The following is a 17,984-nucleotide window of genomic DNA, read 5'->3' as shown; positions in this document are numbered from 1 at the left end:
TGGCATAGTGTAGTGGTTAACATTGTTGCACTGTAGGCGGAAAACTGGGGTTTAAGTCCTTGCATGGGCATGCACATCACACTATATCAATAAGAGTCCTTGGGTAAGACTGTTAACATTATATTTGCCTAACTCTGTAACATGAGCACATGGTAAGTCACTATGAATATGAGAGTTTATCAAATGTAGCAGATTGTTAGACTGACATGGTCAGATCTGTTAGGATTACGCTGAGTGAAGCAAGGGTTTGAGAATTTAGGCATATATTTTGCCTTCCTCAAAAGCGTCTTGTATTATGAAACAAGTGTGGTTGTGTCTGCTTTTTAACCTGTCAGCTGTGATGGCGTGAGAGTTAGAGCTTAAGAAGGCTTAAGGCTGAGCATGTGTTCTGGCTGGAGTCACATAGGGAGATGTTCTAACAGTGCTAATGAAAGATAACTCTCCCTCTCTCATTATTTTTCTCTCTCTTTAGCACAAAGTGCTGTTAAAGAGTTCTGTGAGGTTTGGGCTTAGTCACATCTTCACTGCAACCACTTGAGTAACTACTGGTAAATTGGGTAACGTGTCTTTTTAAAAAACTGTTTAAAGTTTTTTTTTTAACTTGAATTTTCTTTATATTAATACTTGCACTATTTGCTCATAGTTTTTTGGCAACAATCACTGTTATTTGACAGTTTGGTTTATTAAAACTGTTGTTGAAAGAAACTATTTTGGCCCAAAGGTGGTTTAAAACTTTAAGCTTTGAGTGTTGAGTACTTTCAGCTCAAGGGGAGAAATACATGGGCTTTATTATTAATCTTTCTATCCAATGGCGTCACAGATATTTGCCATATATAACACGTTCTGTTCAATTCACTTGATTATTCTTTAAAATGTTGCTATTGCAAACTGACACACAAAACATGCTCATTTGTATATAAAACAGTTTGAAAAGCTTTACACTTTGACAGGCAGAGTTTGTAACCTAGCTGCAAAAAATACAATTCTTTTTTCATCCTTACCCCTTTCGGCGTTCCTCTGTTTTTCACCAAGCATGAGTTCTCCAAGTTCTGGTACCCGCCAATCACCTCAATCTCCTCAGCTGTGGGGTATCTCTTCTTATGTCCCTCACCTGTGTCAGGCTCAGGAGCTGGAGTTGGGGGTGTTGATGGGCTAACTGATGGAGCTGGCAAAGCAGAGATCCCTGCTGCTGGCCTTCTGGGGGTGATGGTTATAGTGGTCCCTCTCTTCCCTGGGCCACCAGAGGCGCTCCGGATGGAGAAGAGAGGAGAAGGTTGAGATGAAGAGGAAGTTACAGAGGGAGAGATGGAAACAGAGGAAGGAGACAAGGGTGATGATGGGGCAATGGCTCGTTCAAGTGGTTTTTGGAGGTTTTCAGGTGAATGAACGTTCCTGGTATTAATCGTAAACAACTTGGGTTGGGGAAGTTTACTTTGTGAGCCTGTCTGCCGGGATGGAGAAGCTTTGGAGTTGGTGGATGTTGGGGGTTTCTGCGTCTCTGTTTGTGCGTCCGGTCTTTTCTGGCCCTGAGCTATCTTTCCCCCAATCTCTTTCTTTGGACCACACTGTGTTTCTCCATCCCCATGGGAACTGTGCCTCGCTTCCTGTTCTCTGAGTTGCAGTTGCTCCACCTGTCGCTGTACTGACTGAACCGCTGTTTCTGTGGTTAGTGCTGCCTGGCCATCCCTCACCATCCTGTCCGACCCCAGAGTTGCCCGTTCTTGTGAACACACTGAAGTTTGGGTCACTGAGTGGGATAATGGAGTGAACCGACCCTCTGGGAATACCTTTCTGCTGCATGTGGGGACATCCGAGTTTCTTTCGCTGATGCACACTGCGGTTCTGGAGCCCACAGTCTTCAAGTTATAGATCCGACTCATGGCAGCGAGAGAGTGGGGCAGGGGCGGTGAGGGAGTTGGGGAAAGAGAGCTGGGTGGAGACGGAGAATTGGAAGGGCAAATGTACTCTTCCTCGAATAGATCCTCCTCTGCTTCTCCTTCTTCCGGTGGTGCTACTGTCAAGCTGTCAGGGTCTTGCTGACTGCCGAAATCCTCCTCATTTTGCTCCGAAAAACACTGGCTGTTGCCGGAGAGTTTTGGAGCTTCTCGTCCAGCTGAGAGAGATTGTGACAGTGAGAGAGGAACAGAAGCAGGAAGTTGGGGGCTGGCTTTTGACACACTTGCTTCCTTTGTGACGTCAAACATGCTGAGAGTCTGCGGTGAGGCTACTTCCTGTCTGTTTACCATCACTGCTCTCAGAGCGCCTTCTGCTTCCCTCCTCATCTCTCCTCTCTCCATCCCCTCTCCCTCACTCCTGCCTGTTTCTCTTTCGCCCTCCCCCTCCCCCTCTGCCTCTCCTCTCCTTTGCCTCTCCATCTCTCTCTGGCGGATCCTTTCTCTCAGGGACTCCACTCTAGTTAGGGGTCTTCCAGCCTTCCAGCTCTCCCTCCTCTCCACACCTTTTCCTTTATCTCCTCCTCCAATCTGTCCATCTTCTATTGAGGGCCCTTGCGTACATCCCTCTGCCAGCTCATCAACTCCAAAAAATACAGATCTGGGTATGCGGATCTCCTGCTGGCCAACTCCAGCCAGCCGAGAAGTGTGTTTAGGAGACTTCACAGTTGACGTTTCAACTTCAGCGGCCCTCTTCAACAAAGCTGGACGATAAATGTGTGTGTTAGCCATTTCCCTGTTTTCTTCTTGTTCGTGCCAAATTGCACTCTTCTCTCGCTCTTTCTCTTTGCTTCCAGTAACATCACTCTCTCTCCTTGGTTCCATAAGACTATTATCCCTTGCATCCTGCATTCTCTGAGTCTTACCCAGTAGCTCCTCTGTGTGCTGCAGCAGCACAGTTTGTTCTGGCTGGTTGTCATGCTTGTGGAAATCTGTGGTAGCATCTCCTCCTTTCATTTTGGTGCCTGGTGGGGATTTAGAAACACTGCAGATTGCTGGGTACTGGGTACTGACAGCTTTATGATCTGAGACAGTGTGAGAATTTGACCAGTCATTACCATCGAGGGTGTATGAACAGAGTGACTTCACAGTCTCCATCACTACTGTTACTTCCTCTCTGTCTCTCCTAAGTGTTACGTATTCAGATTTTTTCTCAACGTGAAATTCTGTTTGCCTTCCTTTCTCAGTTACCTCATTCCGCATCTTCTGCCTCTCTGTTTCCATCTCTTTTTCTTTTTCTGTCATTCTTTCTCTCTCCATTGTCCTCTCTCTCTCATTCCCCTCCTTAAATCTCAACTCTCTCTTGTCCTGTCTGATCGGGATCCGTCTAGCAAACGCAATGCCCTCTGGATTTCGAACTGATGCCACGCTGAAGACTTCTCCTCCATTTGCTTCCATGCTTCCCTGTTCCTTCCTTTCTTTTTCCTTCCCCTCCATTCTTTCTCGTTGTCTTTTCTCCTCCATCTCACCTTCAATCTCTCTCTTCCTCTGCATCACAATCTGTTGTTCATTTATGGCGCTTCCTTGTCTCCTGATGCCTATATCAACACTCTGAGGTTGCTCATTCTTGATCACCACTGGTGGTGGAAGTCGGCGGTCGGAGAATGTCCTTTCCACCACCTTCCTCTCTTCACATACACATACCACCCGTTCAGAGAAACTGAATGAGCGTTTGGGTACTCCCTTGAATCCCATGGTTTCTATATCCTCCTTCCTCTCTTCCTCTGTCCCACAGCTGAGCCTAGCTTTGGAGCTTTCCTTGCCTGGCTTGGTGAAGGAATCAGTGCTTTTGGACCTGCAGGGTGGTTTTGGATGCTGGCCAAATTTGCTGAGGATCTGACTGACCCTCCCACTTCCAAGGCTGCTGTCCTCTTGTTGGCATGAGTCTTTATGCAGATCCGGTGAGCTCCCAGGCCAAGCTTCAGCTTCCTTCATCTCTCCATCGTGATCTCTTGCTTTCTCTTTTCCTATCCCTCCCTCCTTTGTTTTCTCCTTCTCACTCATCATTTCGTTCTCCTTGCTGCTCTTCCTCTCGTTCCCTCGCTCTCCCTCACCCTTCTTTCCTTCTCCACTTTTCTCTTCCATGATGGATGGTTTGATGATCAGGACCTCTGAAGCCCGAATCTCTGTCACATTTCCCCCAGTGGCCAGAAACTCTCTCAGATCCATCCTCATGCCTTTCTTCTCTTCCTCCTCAGATGCTCTTTCTCCGTCCCACTCTGCCTTCTCCCTCTGTGCATCTCTTTCACTGGTCTTGCTGTCTTTCTCAATAATGATGATGTTTTCTGCTTTGATGGTGCGAAGGCCAGGGACGAGAGGAAGGCAGACACCATCTCTTTCTCCTTCCCTCCTTCCTCTCACTGCATCCTTCTCTCTGTCCTTTAAGACTTCTCTCCCAACTCTTTCTCTTCCTTCACTTCTGTCCCTGGTTCTCTCTATCCTCATCTCTCTATCCCTCCCTCTCCAGAAGTCCCTTTCCTGGCCTTGGCTCTCTTCTTCTTCAATGTCTTTCTCCTTCTCCCCTGTGTTTTCATCTCCACCTGTCTTTTCATATATACTCTCCCTCTCTTTCTCTCTTCCATGGTTCTCTTTCTCTGTCTCTCTCCTCCGGTTGTCTCTCCTGTAGCTGTTCTGGGAGCGGATGAAGGGGTTCTGTCGGATCGGGCCGATAGTTTCTACGGATACCTGGTTATGTGTTTTGGATGCAGTCTCATTCTCATTGTCTGTCTGTCTGAACATCAGCCGATCATCACACGGACCATCAGAGTTTCTATCTAGGCAACTGTGCTGACCTCCCTCTCTCTCGCTCTCTCTCCGCTCTCCTCCACCCTCCTGTTTGGCCCTCCTGCGTTGGATGATCCCTCGTTTCCAGGCAGGCATGCTGGCCAACCTCTCCTCTTCTTCTCTTTCTCTCCTCTCTCTCTCTTCCTCCTCCCTCCTCTTCCGCTCCAGGAGGAGCTGTTTCCATTCTGGCAGTACAGAGACCGACATAGCTGATGGATGAATGAATGGATGGATAGATGGGTGAATTTCTTTCACTAAAGTAGTTGTTAGCCCTGTCAAAAGTAAATACATCAAAGAGTGAGTACATAACAGAGCTTATAGGTTTCCAGTTTGTGTCCAACCAATGTTTACAGGCACATTTCATACTGAAAACATCTCATTTGATTCAATTCAGTCTTATCCCTCATCATGAAATAAATAAAAATGATATTTGCTAACAGTTTCTTTTTCTCTGCCAGTGGTCTTTTGACTTGTTTGTAGTGACTAATGCTCAAAACTGAAATGTAGATTTTCATGGCTAGTTTACTGTTCTCCTTCTGAATCAAGCTCCACATATACAGCGGTAGGATTTGAAGGAGTTTGATTTGGAGAAAGTTGAGTCTTACTGGTCCTGCATATTTGAAATTGAAGGAATAAGCTGATATATGAGGAATTCAATTCTGCTCCAAGCTGCAGCTTCAGCCAAAGGCATCATAGTCGCTATATATTCAACAAAGTAGGTTAGAATAATTTCTAATAATAATAATTTGTTTAGGAACAGAGGTCATGAAAACACTAATATGATGGTGCCCTTCAGGGAACTGAATCAGTCAGGTTACAAATAATACAATGTTCAGTTATATATTCCTTTATACTTTAATAAACCCATAGAATCAGAGTATGTGGTGGTCTTGGGTGAAAGATTGTGGTCTAGGAATGAAGATTTTAATTAGCACTTCTAGGTTGTGACTGATTATAGGCTGTCTGCTCTCCAGAGAAACAAAAAAATACATCTCATATGCAAGTTTGGAGTTTTATGTTGACAGTTGTCACCATTAAAAATGTTTAAAAGCATACCTTTTTCATAAAAAAGGTAAACCACAGAACCTCATGTTTCCCTTGTAGTGCTGTCTCTTCCGAGCTGTCTGCTAGAAGATCTCCTGAAGAGCTCCAAAAGTGATGCTGCAGAAGATCAGTCTGCCAAAGCGGAAACCACCAAGAGCCAAAGCACAGTCACCAAAACCTATGGACTGATTATTATGGTTATTAATCCGTTCCTTGAGTATGATCTTGTGCTGAATCAGAGTGCGTACCGAGAGCACCTCCGCTGGTAGTAAATATTCCTGGCCTCAGTGGCGCACGCCTGTAATCCTGTAATCCCATTAAAGTGCTTCAGGGGAGTTAGTGGCACAAAGCAGACTGCTCACCCTAAGAAAATGCCTTAAAATAAGCCAAGTCCGTCTGCTAGGCCTCTGTTCTCTCTGCTTCTCCATGGGGGGTTCAGCGTTCGGAGAAGGCAAGGTTGTAAGTCCCAGGTTGACTCGGATGCAGCAGCACAGCTTAAAACTACTCTTTGTTTGCCGCTGTTTGAAGAATCCCATGAATTTCTACTAAAGACAGTGTGGTCTCATTTCCTTAGAGCACTCCCCAACACTAATACTGCACAGAGAGCAGGTCAGAGCTGGACATGCAGCTCATTAAACCGGCGGCTCCTCTCATTCTTTATCACGCTTCACTTCCAGACATCAATCCCCATGCACCCACACGGAATGGCCATTACGGGATAACCAACGACACTTATTTCTGTGCAACCAAATGTTTTTATTAAAAAAAGGAAAGCATGCACCAAACTGCCTGATGATTACATAACATTATTAAAACTTTAAAAAACATTATTCCACATTGAAGAAAGTGATGCAGAATTCACACGATTCAAATGTATATATAATTTCCTCCTTAATAACACAGTCAATGCAAAAGTTTAGCCACTCTAGTCAAAATCATGCTTGTTGCTTCTTTAAGTATAAATAAGTTAACTCATCCTCTACAAAGCACTTCTACACACTGTAATACACTATTACTGTTTATTTGCTGAATTTAACATAGGGGAGAAAAAACAATGTGGCCTGTGCAAAAGTTATGGCACAGTTTATATTCTGTGTTTTTCAAGCTGAACTAAAAATTTGCAGAAAAGTGTGTTTTCTGTAGAAGATGCATTATTGTTCCTTAGAAAATCAGAGCATGTCACTTGACTAGGTGTGTTCAAATTTTTCCATGTAACTATGTATCACATCTACACAGTTATTGCCAAAAATAAACCAAAATTGTATTGACATAATGTCGCTTATTTGTGTGGAAAATACCTATACACACATTTCAATCAAGCAGCTTCAATGCATCACTTTTTCAGTGCATATAAAAGGTCAACATCAACAATTTAATCCCATAAATATCAAAACCCTGTGTTCTTTACATATTTATGAATAATAAAGACAATTCCATGAGTAGAAAAGAGCTCATGCGAGAAATGCTTGATTCATAAGGGCACTGCATTTCAACTTCGCTAATGTCCTCCTTACATTCTGAACTGGCTGTTTTAGAATTGGTTAAAACTAAAACTAATTTTAAACCTTTTTTTAAAAACGTGGTGTTGGCTTTTTACGTACAAAACATTCAGTGGCAATCTACGCTGCATGCCTAACCTGCTCCAAGGTGGGTTATGTTCAGGAATTACACATGATAAAAAGCTCTTGGACCAATTAGCTGAGCTTCTGATGGAGGTGGACCCATACAGTCTATTTTGGGACACTTCAACGCATGTCAATCACATTAAAAATATCACAGTAGTCATATAGATATAAAGAATATAAAGCAGCTCCTACTCCAAAAAGTGGCAGTGAAGCGTATTTTTACCTCTATAAATGCCTTACTTCACCCTAGACCTGGGCAATATGGCAAAAACATAATATCATGATACCTGAGGACAATTTCACGATACACTTTATGATTCTTCTGACAAGTTGAATTTAAAAAATGTATGCCAAATTCAGAAAACACTTTCAAAACTGAGAAGAATGAATTATCTCTACCACTTTACATGCTGCACAACACTAAATCGAATTAAGCAGGACCAATTATGCATCTTTGTAATCAGACATGTAGTTTTTAAGTACTGACCACATGTACAGTATGCTTCGGAAAGCATATTGTGATATAATTTATCACAGTCATGCTAATTATCGTCACACTGCCCATCCCTTATTTATACAAAATACTGCAGTATGATTTTTTTTTCTTCGTTGTTATGAAAAATACTACGTACATGAAACGTAAGGAGGAATCAAGCAACTTAAGTGGCCCTGTGTCCATATGTACACCATCTGTAGTTATTGCAAGCAACTTTAATTCTGAAGTAATTCACTCTTGCAGCCCTCTTCTGAAATCCTGAGCAGGCCACAGCAAAGTAACGCTCAGTATGGATATACTGCTGAGTAAATCTCTGAATTATCACACGATGAATGCACTTTTTTTGCTATATTTGAATGATGCACAATTATTTTAAGAAAGAAAGCATGTATAAAAAACCCCAACCAATAGCAAAACCAATAACACCGATCTTAATGGGATCTTAAAAACTTCAAAAGCAGCTTAGAAACTGCATAAAGGCACAAAATATGGTAACACCTTATGTGAAAGTTACCTACATAGGGACTAATACATGCGTAAGGACTGAATAGCATATGTAAGGCAATAATTGAATATTTATGAACAGTTTCTCAGTCTTCCCGAGATGAAATAAAAGTTTGAGATAAATGAAATGGTACTGACATTGAACTAAAGTGATATATATTTACTAATTTTATAACGCCGTTACAAAGCTTCATTTCCAAGTAATGGAGTTAGTACTGTTATCGTATTATTATTTCGGTGAAAAATGAGACCTGTGTGGCTGCAAGGATAAAATCAGTTACAGCAGAAATGTGATGCGTTTCAGCCTCATAAGCTCCATTACCTGGGAACAACGCATCATAACGTCATTTCTTTTTTGTTTTATAAGCTGTTCATAAATACTCAAGTTACTGTTTTAGAATCATTAGATTAATGATTACATTACTATTATTACATAATTAATATTGCTTTGTGTTATGAATGTACATGGCCTTCGCAGCCTAACAATTCCATAAGCAGAGAAAAAAAAAATCATTCATCAGGCTACATAACACCTACATAAGCCTTTGATGACAACTGACATAAATCTGTACAGGCAGTTATAAAAGATGATTCCAGCTGTTGTAGTTTTAAAGCAGGTCTGGTAACGGAAAACACCATCACGTGGATGTTCGACAGCCTTGTGTGACGGCTGCTAAACGGACGATGTTTAATTTTTTCTCCTGCTTGTAAATCTGCCTGGAGGAATTTACTGCTATGTAATGCATTTAGAGCCACGTTCTGTACAGGGAGATTCACTCGAAAGAGGCCTTGCATATTGTGTAATATCTCTCTAGGACGAAGCAATCTGAACCAAACAACGTGCAATGTGCTCCTCAGTATACAGAGCTTCGAACAAGCCGGGACGGCCCTGCGTCAGTGATGAGGTGGGCGCCGGACAGCCGTCGCAACGTTTAACCTCCGTTTGCAACTTCCCCTGTGTAGGGGAACAGCACATCTTCATGGTGCGAACCTATTGGGTCTCCAGTTTGTTTAAGCGATGTCAGAGTGAATTTGGAAAGAAATATGGTGTTCGTGACCTTCAAAGAGTCTCATTCAGAAGATGGTACAGAACTTGGAAACGACGGGATCAGCGATTCCTTCCCATGGCAGAGGCCACTGATTACACACACGTTGAGGTATGTAGTGTATTTTTTTTTCAGATTGCTTCATCCCAACGGGAGTTACAACAGAATATTCAGGGCCTCTTTCGAGTGAATCTCCCTGTATTATTATATTCAGTACTGTGTGCCTGGACTGTGACTGTATGTAGAACATTCTGTTCTGCCCATTCTTGTTTATCCCTACATGGTCATGTCTGTCACACCTGTCCCTTGTCATGTATAGGCTGCACCTACTCTTGGCATCAGTCCACCTATAAGACTGTGTCAGTCTACTGTTTAACAGGCTGGCTAGGTGCCTGGTACCTGCACGCAAGACATAAATGTCAATTCTCCAGACGTACGGCTGCTCCGTGGTTTTGTGATGGGTTTGGACTCTTCGGGCTTTAACCAATAACGCTCCGAGTTTCTGTAGTCTAGTCATGAACGTGAGGATTAATGAATTGGGGCAGCATGTCTACCACCCGGTTTTGTTATTATAGGAGCCAATTTACTGCAGAAAATTAACTTAGCAGACTTGCAAAAACTACAGACATTGCAAATTAATACTAGAATAAATCACTCAAATTACAGAAACTAATCCAGCTCCAATAGGGATCAAATTTGACAGCGCGGCTTTTATAACAACAGACACTTGTTAGAATAAGCTTTCACAGATGGTTATGTGTGTTTATGTCAGTTGCCATGAAGGGCTTACGTAGCCTTACGAAAACTGCCCTTCAGGAAAGTGTTACTATAAATATGCTTATGTTTCTCAGTTTCAGTTGTGAGAACCACATGATCTACTTATGTTGTGCCTTCTGTCTCTAATGTACCTGACACACAGTCATATGCAAATGTTTAGACACCCCGGGTAAAATAAGATTTTTATTTATTTATTTATTTATTTTAATCGAAAATAACACCCCCTATAGGAAAATTAATGTGCCATTTCATGCTAATTTTAGCACTTTAGTGATTTTAACGTACAGCAGTACGTATCCCAATAGAAGAAGCATGTTCTCTATAGAGACTGCGTTAACTTATTTTTACTTGATAAATCAAAAACAAATGTGCAATTTGACCAGGGGTGCACATACTTTTGCATATGACTGTAGCTCTGTAAGATAGGCTGACGTGTTAAAGATGAGAAAACATGAAAACGAGCAGCAGCGCGGCGACTTAGTCCAGTGCAATACAGCTAGTGACTCTAGTAATACTGTCTATGATGCTTGTAATTAATTTTATTTGTTGCTGGTGAGTTAGACCTCATGACCTTTCATCTGTGCGGTTGACGTTTGATCTCTATTCCACAGCTTAAATACTTATCTTCATGAGACCGAAAGTGAAAAATAAACCAAATACTTGTGATGGGAGTTTAGTGTGACTAATAAGAGTCACGACATACTTTTAAAAATGAAAATAAAAGTAAAAATATTCAGGCAAGACTCAAAGAGGTGTTAGATGTTTGGAAGATCAGCTGAGCTCAGTCCTGCTTTTGCTCATTGTTGTTGCTGTTGATGTGAGCAGCTCCCCCCTGTGGAGCAGAGAAGAGCTGCAGTTTGCTGTGGAGCTGTGCGCTGAGGTAGGCGCAGTCCTGAGCGTCCAGAGAGTGCGCCAGAGCCAGGTAGAGCGACAGGTACGCAGCCAGAACACACCTGTCCAGCGGCAGCGTGGGCAGCAGCCAGAGCACCAGCAGCAGCTCCACACACACCGGGTGACGCAGGTGGGCATAAAGACGCTGAGCACGGGGGGACTTCAGCAAGAGCGGGTCGCCGAGCCCCAAACATTCGTAATAAACCTGAGAGAAAGAGAAATTACTCAACATTTCAGCCCTGCTTGCTTACAGAATCTCACTCTCTTTAGCCTCTAAGTGACCGATCAAACCCAGTCTTACGGTATTCACACGTAAAAGGCTGTGATAGCGCCATTTCAATAAAATGTAGTTATACTTTGTTTAGACAGCAACGATATGACTAAAGCTTGTATCTCCAAAATGGGAATTTTACAAGAGAAGTAAAAAACATTCTTGAGAACAAAGTTAATGTAACACAATTATTTTCTAGGTAATTTTGGAGTGTTTCGTGTTTCATTTGGTCTGTTCATCACAAAATTTTGACACAATGCAAGGCATGACTGGAGATTTAAAATTATTCAAAAACGTACAAAAAAAAAAAAACAAGAAAAATGGAGATTCAAGGTTTTTGCAAGACAGCCAAGATGTGTATAATGTATGATAATAATGTACACCTATGATTTACATCACTGCTAGGTTCCTGTAATTTCATTAAAATATCTATAAAAGAAGACAGTCTATAAAAAGAAAAAGAATATCCAAACACAGAATTACCCTTAGCCACTGACAGATCAACACTGTTTTCCTTACTTACTTACTTTTTGTGTTTAGCATTTAACATACAGTCATATATGAAAGTTTAGGCACCCCCAGTCAAAACATAAGTCAGGAGTGTTTAATTAAAATTCAGTAAGATCAATTTAGAGAAAATTTCCTCAAGCGAAGGTCCGGATCTTGCATCGTGATTCAGTGCCACATACTGTTTACTGAAGTAGCCGAGTAGGAATATCAGCATCTTATACAGTCGACAACTGAACATCAGATCAAATAAAGTCCAGTTCGGTCAGATTTCACCAACATTTACTGAACATCAGATCAAATAAAGTCCAGTTCAGTCAGATTTCACCAACATTTACTGAACATCAGATCAAATAAAGTCCAGTTCGGTCAGATTTCACCAACATTTACTGAACATCAGATCAAATAAAGTCCAGTTCGGTCAGATTTCACCAACATTTACTGAACATCAGATCAAATAAAGTCCAGTTTGGTCAGATTTCACCAACATTTACTGAACATCAGATCAAATAAAGTCCAGTTTGGTCAGATTTCACCAACATTTACTGAACATCAGATCAAATAAAGTCCAGTTCGGTCAGATTTCAACAACATTTACTGTCAGTTTTCTCTTTTTAGATCACATCATGTAGAATAACTTCCCTCTGACTCACTTTCTTCTCTGACTGCTGTTTCTCGCCTCGTCCCTCCCCTGTGTGAGTGTCACTGACTCGAGTCTCACTGCTCATCATAATGCACAGATCTGATTGACTCCCGGGCCACTAAACCAGTACCGGAAAAGTACAGAGTACTAGAAAAAGTTACACCGATTAAAATAGGACCACCCTGTCAAAATTAAATAATTATCCATAGCTTATTGGTTATAGATCCAGGTCCTCGTAGGACAATGTCAGGGTCCAGACTCAGACCGCGGTCCGCCTATTAGTGACCCCTGTTCTAAGTAAAAATAAGTTTACACATCCTCTACAGAAGCATCTTTAGATATGCCATTTTATTACTGTTAACGCAAAATCCTGTATATTGTTTAGCATACTGAACAAAAAATTAAACAAAATGTGAAACGTGTCATAACATCACAGGCCACATTTGATGTTTTTCCCCAGTATCCTATCTTAAATTCAGCATATAAATCAGTAACTGAACATTAATGTATAACGAAAATAGATTTTTTTTCTATCTAGTTTAACTACAAAGTTATTAACATATGACTGCATGGTGTGGTTTTCCAATAATAAGACACTGGACACTGAAATGCCTTCACTGAGTTCTAGTCAATCCAGCTGCAGTTTCAGGCAGTTTCAGAGATGCAGAGCAGCTCTTCTTCCACTGCACTGTCACAGATCTCATGTGCAGCCACAGTGGCGGTCAGAGTGCTACACTTTCATGCACAATCTAAAGCGGTGACCACTTGTACCCCATACTGTATGTATGAGTTCAGAACCACTGATTAGTCTCTACTTTCAATTTTGAATATTGTACTCAATATTATCGCAAATATTCACATATTCCACAAAAATAAGAAAAGCTCAAGACAAGCTTCATGTTAATAACTGAACAGAAAAAATCTAACTAGTTTTTTATTATTATTATTATTATGATGGGCAGTCGTCAGCTGGAGGTTAGGGAACCAGCCTCGTGACCAGAAGGTTGCCAGTTCGATCCACAGATCCGACCATGACTGAGGTGTCCTTGAGCAAGACACCTAACCCCCAACTGCTCCCCGGGTGCTGTGGATTGGGCTGCCCACCGCTCCGGGCAAGTGTGCTCACTGCCCCCTAGTGTGTGTGTGTATTCACTAGTGTGTGTGTGGTGTTTCACTTCACAGATGGGTTAAATGCGGAGGTGAAATTTCCTCATTGCAAAATTCTAATTATTGTGAAATTATCGAAAACAGCAGATCGTGTTTACGGATTATGTGTAAAAGCTAAAAATATTTGTTGCAGCCCTACAAGTTTTATCTTACATGTGCGTAGCTTTCTTTACCTTAACGTAACACTGATAACAGCGAGAAACCTGGATGAAGGGTTTGGTCGTTGTTGTGCTCCAAATATTTTATGAGTGAATCTGATTGATAGACGGTCACTCCACATTGGTGTGTGTGTGCATTTTACCTGCTTGAGTCCCAGCAGCTCTGGATAGTCGAATATCAGCAGGATGCTGCAGATTGTGGCCCAGCACAGGAAGTGAACTACGAAGCAGATGAGGGGGAACCAGATATCCCAGGGTGCGCTGCGCACTGACCACAGGCAGGGGGCGCTGGTCACCGGCTGCCACCAACGCATCAGCACCTACAGCAGAACCGCCAAGAGCTTTGAATTAAAGAAACTGAGAAATTGTGCTCTAAACAGATGCAGAAGTTTGGATACACTGAAAATCAGATGCTGCGAAAGAATATTATCTTAGCAAGTAAAATCATCTTAAATCAAATAACAACTCATTTCTGATTTTGCTATTATAATCTCACCGATACTGAAATTCTCACTATATTGGCAGACAATTTTGCTTGTTTCAAGGATTATTTCTTAAAGTATGCAAAACTTTCTGCCATTATAATGAGAACGTTACACTTAATAAAAACAACGAATTAAACATGTAACAACACGTCTTAAAACACAAAGTAATGTTAAAATATTCGTTTTATTTACTGTACAGTTTCACGCAAAAAAAGGGCCGAGATTAAAACGGCAAAGCGCTCAGCTTTTAAAAAGCTGTTCAGAAGAAATCATTAAACAGAAAGTAAGTCAGTGCGGAGAGCTTTTCCTTTGACTCCTTTAAACGCTGGAGTTTGTATTGATCCACTCGGCACTGACGAAACAGCTGGAACACGCTGCTGAGCTGGATTCTGACCAGAACTAAACCAGCAGTAGAAACCAATACATTTTGTTTTCTACTAGCCCAATTTTTGCACAAGAGTGTAAAAAGGTAAGATTAAGAAACAAAACATACAGGCTGAAGGTAAGACCGAGCGTTTCAGTCTTTACATTACCTGCAGCGCGAGGGCTGTGGTGGAGCAGTACATCGCCCGGTTTAGGACCCCCAGAGCAGACTGGCAGGCCTTCTTAACAGGAGCCCAGGCCAGCAGGCTGTGCTGGACGCTGAAAAGGGCTAAGAGGGCCAAATCCACACCGAGAGCCCTTAAAACTTCACTGTCCCGCAGAGCAATGGACCACGGCACTGCATCTGAGAGACAACAGGACATTGAAAAAAATAATACATTAATAAGTGCTGTAAAAAGCGCTCCTACTAGTGGACGTGCCGATCCACGTTTTCAGTTCCGATCCGATTCCCATACACAAACGGCAGCACCGATACAGATTCCGATACACAAACGGCAGCACCGATACAGATTCCGATACACAAACGCCGACACCGATACAGATTCCGATACACAAACGCCGACACCGATACAGATTCCCATACACAAACGCCGACACCGATACAGATTCCCATACACAAACGCCGACACCGATACAGATTCCCATACACAAACGTCGACACCGATACAGATTCCGATACACAAACGCCGACACCGATACAGATTCCGATACACAAACGCCGACACCGATACAGATTCCGATACACAAACGGCGACACCGATACAGATTCCCATACACAAACGCCGACACCGATACAGATTCCCATACACAAACGCCGACACCGATACAGATTCCCATACACAAACGCCGACACCGATACAGATTCCCATACACAAACGCCGACACCGATACAGATTCCCATACACAAACGTCGACACCGATACAGATTCCGATACACAAACGCCGACACCGATACAGATTCCGATACACAAACGCCGACACCGATACAGATTCCGATACACAAACGGCGACACCGATACAGATTCCCATACACAAACGCCGACACCGATACAGATTCCCATACACAAACGCCGACACCGATACAGATTCCGATACACAAACGGCGACACCGATACAGATTCCCATACACAAACGCCGACACCGATACAGATTCCCATACACAAACGCCGACACCGATACAGATTCCCATACACAAACGCCGACACCGATACAGATTCCGATACACAAACGGCGACACCGATACAGATTCCCATACACAAACGCCGACACCGATACAGATTCCGATACACAAACGGCGACACCGATACAGATTCCGATACACAAACGCCGACACCGATACAGATTCCGATACACAAACGCCGACACCGATACAGATTCCGATACACAAACGCCGACACCGATACAGATTCCCATACACAAACGCCGACACCGATACAGATTCCCATACACAAACGCCGACACCGATACAGATTCCCATACACAAACGTCGACACCGATACAGATTCCGATACACAAACGCCGACACCGATACAGATTCCGATACACAAACGCCGACACCGATACAGATTCCGATACACAAACGGCGACACCGATACAGATTCCGATACACAAACGCCGACACCGATACAGATTCCGATACACAAACGCCGACACCGATACAGATTCCGATACACAAACGCCGACACCGATACAGATTCCGATACACAAACGCCGACACCGATACAGATTCCCATACACAAACGCCGACACCGATACAGATTCCGATACACAAACGCCGACACCGATACAGATTCCGATACACAAACGCCGACACCGATACAGATTCCGATACACAAACGCCGACACCGATACAGATTCCGATACACAAACGCCGACACCGATACAGATTCCGATACACAAACGGCGACACCGATACAGATTCCGATACACAAACGGCGACACCGATACAGATTCCGATACACAAACGCCGACACCGATACAGATTCCGATACACAAACGCCGACACCGATACAGATTCCATTTAATTCATTTTAACTGAGCCAGATTCCTACCTAAGGCTGCCTGGGCCAAAGTTAGGCACCCCTGGGAGGAGCACTGAGCATATTCGAAAAACATTATAAAAACTGATGTAATGTGTTGACCCTTTGCATTTTTGGCGATCCGGAAGCCGACTTGTCACCTGAAACTTAATAAAAGCCTTTTCCTTCAGAAGAACCAACAGGCTGGACGCGCGGAGAAGACAGGCTGGACGCGCGGAGAAGACAGGCTGGACGCGCGGAGAAGACAGGCTGGAGACGCGCGGAGAAGACAGGCTGGAGACGCGCGGAGAAGACAGGCTGGAGAGGCGGAGAAGACAGGATGGAGAGGTGGAGAAGACAGGCTGGAGAGGCGGAGAAGACAGGATGGAGAGGTGGAGAAGACAGGCCGGAGAGTTGGAGAAGACAGGATGGAGAGGTGGAGAAGACAGGATGGACAGGCGGAGAAGACAGGATGGACAGGCGGAGAAGACAGGATGGAGAGGTGGAGAAGACAGGCTGGACGCGGAGAAGACAGGCTGGAGAGGTGGAGAAGACAGGATGGAGAGGTGGAGAAGACAGGCTGGAGAGGTGGAGAAGACAGGATGGAGAGGTGGAGAAGACAGGCAGAAAAGTGTGGCTCGCCCAACGTGGGGCTCGAACCCACGACCCTGAGATTAAGAGTCTCATGCTCTACCGACTGAGCTAGCCGGGCGGTGAGCACCGGGTCTCCGGAGAGCCAGAACTCTCTCAGGGTGCGGTCACGCGTCCTAATACATTCGGCCGATCACATTAAACCGTAAAGACGACCCAACGACTTCTTCACGGGACGCGTTCATTTAGCCGAGCCACCCACAGCCGGGCTAACAACACAGTAACGTTAGGCTGGACGGCGCGTCCTCCGGCGGTCCGGTCCAGTGAGGCGGTCCGGTCCAGGGAGGCGGTCCGGTCCAGTGCTTTTAAACCAGATAACCGGCTCGTCTGTCTGATAAACGCAGTTAGCTCGTCTGCTTTTCCTCCAGACCGGTTAACCCGGTTAAGGGAGCTCACCTCTGCACAGCGGCGCTCCGCCGGTTATGTTGTGGTAAATCGCGCGAAAGGAAACGAAGCGAACGAAGTCCGCTCCGGTGCCGAAGACGAAAACAAAGTTAATGAGCGCGGCGGCGCAGAGGAGCGCAGGGCGGACGGCCGTCCACTCCATGGTCATGTTTATGTTTGAAATCCATCAGCGGCTT

At 43.7% G+C, this 17,984-nt stretch overlaps 2 protein-coding genes, 1 long non-coding RNA gene, 1 other non-coding gene and 1 pseudogene across 4 annotated transcripts in view; 2 read left to right on the top strand and 3 right to left on the bottom strand.

The window, feature by feature from the left end:
* The window catches only part of ppp1r18 (protein phosphatase 1, regulatory subunit 18), a 19,489-nt gene extending 17,191 nt beyond the window's left edge, over nt 1-2,298 (bottom strand). Inside the window, exon 1 of the mRNA XM_017683853.2 lies at nt 1,002-2,298. Within this exon, the coding sequence (XP_017539342.1) occupies nt 1,002-2,297 (1,296 nt within the window). The 5' untranslated portion in view covers nt 2,298. The remainder of the gene's footprint in view (nt 1-1,001) is intronic.
* LOC108412015 overlaps nt 1-17,984 on the top strand; it is a 380,788-nt pseudogene that overhangs the window by 357,062 nt on the left and 5,742 nt on the right.
* LOC119264291 lies at nt 2,016-6,884 on the top strand. Its single transcript, XR_005130947.1, has 2 exons — nt 2,016-2,218; nt 5,841-6,884. It is a non-coding gene; the product is annotated as an uncharacterized LOC119264291 (long non-coding RNA).
* Nucleotides 6,516-17,984, bottom strand: nrm (nurim). The gene is made up of 4 exons (XM_017683867.2): nt 17,800-17,984; nt 14,884-15,077; nt 14,009-14,185; nt 6,516-11,324 (listed from the first exon to the last, which is right to left on the bottom strand). The coding sequence occupies exons 1-4, from the start codon at nt 17,954-17,956 to the stop codon at nt 11,010-11,012; spliced, it is 843 nt and encodes a 280-aa protein (XP_017539356.1). The 5' UTR covers nt 17,957-17,984; the 3' UTR covers nt 6,516-11,009.
* trnak-cuu lies at nt 17,392-17,464 on the bottom strand. The gene has a single exon. It is a non-coding gene; the product is annotated as a tRNA-Lys (tRNA).

This window comes from Pygocentrus nattereri, chromosome 11, assembly GCF_015220715.1.
Source record: "Pygocentrus nattereri isolate fPygNat1 chromosome 11, fPygNat1.pri, whole genome shotgun sequence".
Lineage (NCBI taxonomy): Eukaryota > Metazoa > Chordata > Actinopteri > Characiformes > Serrasalmidae > Pygocentrus > Pygocentrus nattereri.
The sequence above is the reverse complement of the archived record's forward strand: the minus strand, read 5'-3'. Positions and strand labels throughout refer to the sequence as shown.